This window comes from Nannochloropsis gaditana (assembly GCF_000240725.1).
Source record: "Nannochloropsis gaditana CCMP526 unplaced genomic scaffold scaffold393, whole genome shotgun sequence".
Classification (NCBI taxonomy): domain Eukaryota; class Eustigmatophyceae; order Eustigmatales; family Monodopsidaceae; genus Microchloropsis; species Microchloropsis gaditana.
In genome coordinates, this window is record NW_005803560.1 from 18,535 (window position 1) to 27,717 (window position 9,183).

The 9,183-nt window shown below is 56.0% G+C and overlaps 2 protein-coding genes across 2 annotated transcripts; both read left to right on the plus strand.

The window, feature by feature from the left end:
• Positions 1-3,667: 3,667 nt before the first annotated feature.
• On the plus strand, positions 3,668-4,106 carry NGA_2028220 (cgi-01 protein; the record flags this gene model as incomplete). Its single annotated transcript, XM_005854757.1, has 1 exon — positions 3,668-4,106. A coding segment is annotated over one exon (439 nt), but the record flags the coding sequence as incomplete, so codon positions are not given.
• On the plus strand, positions 4,086-5,003 carry NGA_2020720 (methyltransferase-like protein 13; the record flags this gene model as incomplete). Its single annotated transcript, XM_005854756.1, has 1 exon — positions 4,086-5,003. A coding segment is annotated over one exon (918 nt), but the record flags the coding sequence as incomplete, so codon positions are not given.
• Between the last annotated feature and the right edge of the window lie 4,180 nt (positions 5,004-9,183).

Genomic DNA, 9,183 nt, shown 5'->3' on the forward strand with positions numbered 1-9,183 from the left:
TCGAGGCAGACTCGCTCGAATACCTCAACCTGAAAATGGCGGCGACAGAGCTGCGAAACTCGGTGCGTACTTTGGTGGAGCAGCCAGGTGGAGCTGGAGGATTTCGGTGGTGGACTCGGGAACGACTCTAGGGCTTTGGCGTGTCTATGTGTGTGACAGGAGAGACGCCTTTCGGACGCGATTTGCTGGGTTGCGTGGCAGTGGAAAGTGTGCCAAGGCTCCATTAGATCGTACCCACTCTGGGCAACCCGATAGTCCCGCACTCAAGTCGCCCGCTGACCGTGCTTTTACCCTTGATTCCTTTACCCATCCCCACCCCCACCATGCGGCTCACAGTACTTGGTTGCCTACGATCTGCTTTCTAAGAACGAAGACAAACTCTCAATCAAGGACCAAAGCTTTGGCTCCCGCATGACCATTTGAAAGAGGTCCGATCGCGCGCAATTTCTTGGTGACGAGAAAGATCCCACGTTGTGCCATAAACAAATTAATCGCAAACTGAATCTCGCGACGGTTCGCAGCGGACACGGCACCACAATCATGGCGGTGTTGATCAGATTGGGCCTGGATTTGGCCCTGAAAAGCTCAAATTCTGGGGGCGCACAAGATGAAATTAAAGATAAAACCGCGATAGCATCAATTCGTTTTTTTTGTCTGTCGCTTAATGTGAGCCTTTGGCCTCCTATAAATCAGGCATTTGCTCATTTGCTCACTATTTTTCCTTCCTCCTTCAATTCCTCCTTCAACGTTCCAGCTCTATACTTATTCCTTCTCTCCCAGAGAGAAAGGCTTGTATCCACTTTCTTAATACGGAGGTCCTTCCTACGCCCCTCGCAGATCTCTTAAGGCTCGACCGACTACTTACACAGCCGTTTTCTCGTTGGCATCTCCCTCGTCTTCCAGGACACCTGCTTCCGGGCGAATCTTCTGGTAGATAGAGGGGAAAGCGCCCTCGCAATCGTACTTTTCACGCATCTTGTCATAGAGTGCGTGGTTGAACATGAGCCTGAACTCCTTCTCGTCCATAAAAGTGTCTGCGTACAGGCATTGGTAACTTGTGACACACAGAAAAAGGAAGGAAGGGATCGTGAGAAAAGAAGCTTGACGTTGGGCGTCAGGAATGGGGCATGGGGCTGATGAATCTAGGAGATGCAACCATCCTCAGGGATTTTTCTTACCCTCCTACATCCCGTGTGTACTTCTCCATGGCCCTAATGCGGGCCTTGGCATCCCAAGCTTCTTTTCGACGGACTTTGTCCGGAACTATAGGAGGAAGAGGAAGGCGGGCGAAGTCCGCGATAGGAAAGAGAATTCATCTTGGCAATCTTGGTACCCTCAACCCGCGACGACACAGTCTGAACTCACCTCCATAGACACCCAAGTCGAAGAACATTTGGCAGTTCTTGCCAGGAATCTTCTTTGTGGGATTGCGAAGGAAACCTTCATGAGCAGGCCCGTGGTCGAAGATAGCGATTGGGAAAATAAGAAGAGGATAGATCTCGAACCACTCGTGGAACAGGTTGATGGAATGTGCCATTTCGTCCACGGGGATGATGCTGGGAACAGGGGGTAGATGTGGAGTTTGCGTGAGAGTGTTTACAGGGTCCTGAAGGAGCGCGCCTTCCTAAATACGATGCCCTCACTGGACTCACATGTCTTGAACCACGTGCTTGTAGACCACCTCTCGCCTGATCTGAGGGGTCATGGTCAATTTGATAAAGGAGACCTTGGGCGCTCCCAGCCAGCCCAGCAGGCACCGGTAAAGGGGATGGTTTCCGAAGGGGATCAAGTCGCGCAGCTCCCAGAAGATGGAGCGAGTGAAACGGTGGTGGTAGTGTCGGACAGGGATATACTCGTCGAAGGGGCCCTTGTTCGTCAACGCTTCCTCCACGTGCAAGTAGTACCAGGGCTTCCAAAAATGGTTGACGCCGTTCACTTTCCTCCGCTTCTCGGGGCTGTCCACGTCCGCAAACTCCCCGACCTGGATCACGCTCGTCTCCTTGCTATACACCGTCGCCTCCAAGAATTCTGGGGGGTTCTTCGCCTCGCTCAAAGCCTTCATCTGTGAGCAAAGCTCCTCTTGGGTGTGGCACGGCAGGTAGCGCACGTGGACGTAGGGCTTTATCGGGATGATCTTCAGCTCCACCGCCACCAGGAAGCCCAAGGTCCCATGCGACCAGGGCAAGGCGTAGAAAAGGTCAGGGTTGCTCTCGCGCGTGACGCGGAGAAGCTCTCCGTGGGAGGTGACGATTTCGAAGGCGAGGACGGTCTCCTGCAAGAGCCCGAAGCGGTGCGAGTTCGTCTCCATGCCTAGCCCCATGCAGAGCCCTCCGATCGTCAGGGACTCCATCTCCACCTGGATGGCGAGCTGGTACCCCAGGGGAACCAAGGTGCGGGTCATGTAGCGCATGTCCACCAGCGGCTCGGTGCGAACGAACCCCTTCTCCACATCCACGCGCAGGATGTCGCGGAGGCAGCACTCGATTTTGCTGCAGTCCTCTTTGAAGGTGGCGGTGCGCGTCGACCTTGAAATTGCGGTGGAAAGACAATCAGTGCCCTGTATTGTTCATTCTGATTCGCTGGATCGCATCGGACCCCCAAAAAAGAACACTTGGTCTATAATATCCAGGCCCCGATCCACGCGAAATTCTATCTAAGTGCACGCTTACATGGTCAGCCACGACGCCCGAGCCGTGCACATGGTCCTCTTGCCTCGCAATCCTGCAGCATTCCAGCGCCTCACTTGCTTCTGCACGTGCCGGACCCGGGCGTCGTGGAGTCTGGGCGCGACCTGGAACGTGCGGTAGAACCAGTCCCGCACCTCGAAGTACTGCTCGAACGCGAATGACAGAGGGAGGACGACCATGACCATGACCACGCCGCGATACTCCGTCATCCATTCCATCCAGAATCTAGTAAAAGGATCCATGCCTCTTTTACTTTTTACTTTCCCCTTCGCGACACGGGCTTTCACCCCCAAAGGAAGCGCAACAATGCTGGCAAGGCACACTCCTCCCAACGTCAGTAAGGCGGGATATAAGAGTGAGCGCCTGTGGAAGAATAATGAGGCATGATGATCCGCAGTCTGCATTGGTCAGAGCCTTATCTGCATCACGCTGGGCGCTCAGGTTGAACCACTCGGCGGCCGGCACGATGCGCCGAGGGTTCCGGGGTGTGAAGACAATGTCGGAAGCTACTTACCCGTTCCTCTGCATTGCCAATGTCGTGATGCCCTCTTTCACAGTAAGACTTTCCCGCCACCAGCAGTAAGTAAGTGATGAGGAGTTGGAGGCTCTGTAACACGTGGATGCCGACGGATGAGAAGCTGGTATGTCCCCACTGAAAGGCCGCTACCCCTAGGAGGCTTGGAAATATGGAAAGACAACACCCATAGCGCGCGGCATTTCAGATTGATCGACGGAGGACGAGCCGGTCGCCGTCAGATTTTTTTGTCTGGTAACCACGATTCTTTGCTGGGCATGTGCCAAGCTAAATGAGAGTGAGGGGTACTCATCGCGATACCATTCCAGCCGCAGCGTGTCCCCTACCAAGGTATCATACCCTGCTGCCGCCTGCGACGCCTTCAAGAACAAAAAACTGACGCAAGCATACACACAGGGGGAAAAGCCGCGCCAGAATGCCTCCCCCAGTATCAGCCAGTGTGCTCAAAAGCCTTAAAAAGGCCAGCATCGAGGCTCTTAAGTCTCCGAGTGCCCCGTCGAAGCCTCAGGACTCTCCCCGGGATGACCTCGACTTGCTCCCCCAACATTTTCAGCAGTTCCAGGACCGGGCGTATTGGGACGCTTTCTTCCGGGAACGCAAACAGCGGGCTTTCGAATGGTATGGAACTTATAATGATTTGCGTCCCTTTGTTGCGAAAACGGTAGAGGGTTGGCGTGCAGGGAGGAAACGCGAGCGCGCGCTAGTGATCGGCTGCGGTAACTCGGACTTCTCGGCCGATTTGTACCAGGAAGGAGGCTTTCAACGGATAGTCAACGTCGATTTCAGTGCGTCGGTTATCGAGGAGATGCGATGCAAGACGCGAGAGTCGTGCCCTGAGATGGAGTGGGAAGTCATGGACGTGACGGCGGGCTTGGCGGAAGGCCTGGGGAGGGGCAGCTTCGACGTGGTTCTGGACAAGGGCACATTGGACGCTATTTTCAGTACCCCAGAGAGCGAGTGTCACGCAGACATGATGATGGACGAGGTCGAGGACGTGCTCTCGCCGAATGGGCGGTACATGGTCGTGACTTTGGGGCAGGACTTTATATTGGGCAAGCTCCTGGAACGCTTCGGTGGTTCAAGGTCAGGGGATTGGCGCCTCTCTTTGCATGCCGTTGAGGATCCTGAAGCCGCCTCGCCATTTTTAATCATTGTCGGAGTAGCGTCTCGCGGTCAAGCTGGGGAGGGCGACGGAAAGAGGATATCCGTGCATTTTGACGACGCGGGGCGCCGCCTGGCTGACGACAAGGCGAGAACTTTCCGCGCCCCGGACCTCGCCGACGTCCTCTCCCTCGTGAACATGGCACAAGAGCGTGTCGCAGTTAAACATGAACTCCGCGACATCGTTCCCGGGCGTTTTAAGGGCGAGATTCACATCTGGCTGGCACCGAGGAGCACAGACGCGACGTCTGAGATCGTCTCCGCCGCCCCAGACGGACCACGCTACACACTCAGTATCGTGGATCTCGTCCCTCAAAACCCTGCGCCCCTACCCTGTGCCGTTTTCATCATCCCTCAAGGCCGGGAGCACGACTGGCTCTTCTCCACCGCGGACGGGCTCCGGCAAGTCGGGTTGAGCACCGATTACCGCCGCCTGATTTGCGTGCGAATGAATCGGGGCCACGTCTTCCGAGACATGGACGAGGTGAAAACCGAGCTAGGGCCGGTGGTGATAGACTTTGTGCCCGTGGACCGAGACCCCGCGTACATGGTGCCCTATCTGGCGGTGGGGGACTCCATTGGGGCCAGAAGCGCGGTGGTGGCATCCGGGGAGCTGCCGGGCTGTGGCCGGTACTGTGTCGAGGAGGAGGAAGACAAGGACGAAGACGGCAAGGACAGGGGGGCGGTGGTGCGACGGTTAATTTTTTACCGCAACCAGCATGTGATCCAGAGTGAGGTGCGGCTAGTGCCATCGCCGCAGAAGGGCAAGCAAAAGGTCGTCGAAGGCGGCAAGAAGAAAAAGAAGGGCAGCAGTACGAAGAAAGATTGTGCCAGTAGGAATACCTGTCCCTCTGCACAGAACTACGCCGTCGACTGGTCCTACCTGAGTTTTGACTATCATCGCACTATGCTGGGGGGCCTCATTGCGTTGACTTATCCTCACCTCCGTCGGGCCGCGAAAGCTCAAGAACGTCGGCATTGCCTGCTAATCGGCTTGGGCGGCGGGGGGTTGGCACTCTTCGTCCGACACTATGTCCCTTGCCTGGAGGTGACGGTGGTCGAACTGGAAGTGGGCTTAGTAGACGTGGCAAAGGAATGGTTTGGGTTCAGCTGTGGCGGGGAGCAAGGCTTGCGTGTGGATGCAGGGAATGGTCATACACGGGTATTGCTCAACGAAGATGAGTCGTCCACGGAGATGGAACGATGGGATGCGATTATTGTGGATGTGGACAACGCGGACGCCAGCCTGGGTATCTCCTGCCCGGCGCCTGATTTTTTGACCGGGCACTTCTTGGAGTCATGCAGGGCTCGTCTGGTGGACGAGGGCGGTATTCTCATCATGAATGTCGCCGCCCGGTCATCAGACCTACTGGAGGGCTCTATGGAAGCGACCAGAAAGATCTTTGCATCGGGGGAAGTTCACGAAGCCAGGCCCACCGAACAGGACGTGAACCGCGTGTTGTTCGCGCTCAAGACACAGCGTCCCACGAGTGCTAGTAAGCTGTCGCTTGGCGTTCAGACCGAAAAGTGGCTCGATGAATGCTTCCCTGAAAGCAAAAATGTCGACCCTCTGGGTCTTTGCGACTTGAATATTTCGTAGCTGCGAGAGCATGAAGCGGTAAAATAGTTTAAATCTTCCCAGTCAAGCTTTGACAAAAGAACTCATGTAAGCCATGACTTCGAGGCCCGCTAATCCTTCTACTGTCGTCTACTTACTTTGCCTTTTTTTTTTGACGGCGTACAGCTCTATCCTCGCTCAAGTTACCAATAAATTTCAAACAAAAACTTCCCGGGATACCGGCATACACCTATAACCTCCGTGGCACCCAGTTTCTAACTTCCCGAGAAAATTAAAATCCCGCGAGGAAAACACGCTCGACATGCTGCGGATCGCCTCGATTTCCTACTCATGTATGTTGTCGGATGCCATAAGTCCTTGAACGTCGATTAAGCCGTTACTTTCCAAGTTCTCCTGGTTTTGAAGTTGGATACAACCGACTTACGCTTCTCAAAGCCAGCAGCCTCCGCAGCCGCCAGACTTCCTTCTGTCATCCCACCTTCACCATCCTCCTTCATGAGTCTACCCCAAGCCCTTCTCTACCAAACATCTTGGACAAGTCTTCAGTTGAGAGCCACATTTCATCAATACAAAATCATGCTACTTTACCGTGTTAAGCGATAGCCTTCAACACGAGTCCGCAGTATCCGATTTGCGACGGATCGATGGCGCCTATCACCAGGACCGATACCATCTCCTCAATTCGTTGTTTTGTGTGTCTCACACCACGTACGAGCATTTTGAAACATACGGAGCCAGGGTCCAACCCCGCTCCTCATTCCCTTCTCTTCCCACTCACGCGGCAAGTACGGCCACTGCCAACCAAGATAGCATCTCTCCGGATGAGGCATCATGGCCAAGTGCCGTCCGTCCTCCGAGCAGAGTGCAGCGATGCCCAGGGGCGAGCCGTTAGGGTTGAAAGGATAGACTTCCGTAGGATTGTTGTCGTCGTCAACATATTTCATAGGCGCCAATTGCTTGGCTACCACGAAATCCTGCGTCTCATGCGTGGAGAAATGCACACGTCCCTCCCCATGCGCCACCCACACCCCCAAGGACGACCCCGCCATGCCGGCGAACATGATGGCAGCGGACGGCTGAATTTGCACGGAGCTGAACCGCGACTCGAAGCGAGCAGAATTATTCTCGATGAAGCGAGGCTGGGCCGCCTCCGCCACATTGTGGTCAGGGTAAGGCACCCACCCAAGCAGGGCCATGAGCTGACAACCATTACACACTCCCAAGGAAAAGGTGTCCGGACGAGCTTTGAAGGCCTCTAATTGTGCCAGCACACTCGGGTTATACTTCAAGACTGCCGCCCAGCCTTTGGCCGAGTCCAAGACGTCTGCATAAGAAAAGCCACCCACAAAAACTATGCCTTGAAAGGCATCCAACGCTACAGTCTCCGCCAATAAGTCGTTCACATGCACATCAAAAACTTCAAACCCAGCAGCATGAAAAGCCGAAATCATCTCCCGATCGCCGTTGCTCCCCTCCTGTCGGATAACGGCCACCTTTGGCTTATTGGACGCCTCCATCAACGCAACGGGCGTAGGCGCTGGTGAGTACGTGAGATGCCACGTGGGCCCCGTACGAGAGGCAAGGCCCTCGTGCTCCTGGATCGCACATTCCGGATTGCACTGTAGCTTTTCCAGCTCGAACCCTGTGGCTTCCCACACGTCTCGGAGCACGGGCATACTCGCGTCTACCACCGTCTCTCCGTCAACACGCACCACGCATTTCTTCTCACTCGTCGATTTCCCAATCACGGAGGATGCCAGCCCCTGCGCTGCATAAGCGGCGGCCACGCCGTCCGCAGCAGCCGTCGGGACTTCAAGGACGATGCCAACCTCCTCATTGAAGAGGGTGGCCAGTGCCGTATGCTCGACCCCTGCGGGTAAAGTCAAGTCAACGTCAATGCCGCAGTTTCCAGCGAAAGCCATCTCCAACAGGACCGTGATCAAGCCACCGTCGGATCGGTCGTGCCCGGCGAGCAGAGCTCTGTCTTCAATCAGCTGCTGGGTGACGGTGAACAAGGAAACCAGCTTCGCGGGGTCCTCCACGTCCGGCGATTGATCGCCCAGCTGGTTGTAGACTTGTGCCAGGGCGGTTCCTCCGAGCCTGGCCTTGCTGGCATCGAGCTCCACGAAAACCAAAGAGCTCTCGTCGGGGCGTTTGAGGTCAGGGGTCACGGTCTTGGTGATGTCGCTCACAGTGCAGTAGGCGGGGACGGTCAGGTTGCCAGGAGACTTGACGACCTCGCTTTCCACCCGCGCGGCCATGGACAAGGAGTCCTTGCCGCCGTCGATGCCCACGCCCATCGCGATCAGAATATCACGCAGGGCCTTGCAGCAGTCGTACATCTTGGGACCTTCACCTTCAAACTTGGCGGCCCACATCCAGTTCCCCGCCACTTTAATGTCCGTCAGGGAGGAAAGCTTGGCCCACATGATGTTCGTGATGGTCTCTGCCACCGTCATGCGCGCCATGGCCGCGGGATCGATGAGCCCTTTGATGGGTTGCTCGCCGCACGTGATGGCGGCGCCCGTTGTGGAGAGGTGACTCTGAGCCAGAACGGCCACATTCGCCAACGGGATGTGTAGGGGCCCGACGCACTGTTGCTGTGCCACCAGTCCCGTCACGGATCGATCCACTTTATTGGTCAAAAAGCGCTTGCATCCGACGGCGAGCAGGCGCAGAACGCGGTCCAGGGCTGCCTCTGCGGTCAACCCGTCGGGGAGCGCGAGCGGGCGGAGGGGCATGGGCACGCGGATCATGGGAAACTCCTTTTGCGGCATTTTCCCCAGAACCAAATCCAGTGGCAGGTCCACCACCGTGGTCCCGGTCTTCGAGTCCTCCACCACCACCCGTCCGTCCTCCGTCACCTCGCCCACCGCCGCAATGGTGCAGTTCTCCCGCTTGGCGAAGGCCAACACCATGGGCAAATCCTCCTTCGTGGTCAAGAAGCAGTCGTTCTCCTGATACTCCGCTCCCCAAATCTCCAACGCCGAGAGCGTGGGGTCACCCAGAGGAATTTTCCGCAGGTCATAAGACGCACCCAGGGGCTCCACAATCTCCTTTAGCACGTTCCCATTCCCTCCCGCGCCTTGGTCATGTATAGAAACGATAGGATTTCTCTCTGCCAGCTCGATGCAGGAGCGAAGAACTCTGTTCAGCTTGTTCTCCATCTCCGCCATGCCGTTGAGGATCCTGAAGCCGCCTCGCCATTTTTAATCATTGTC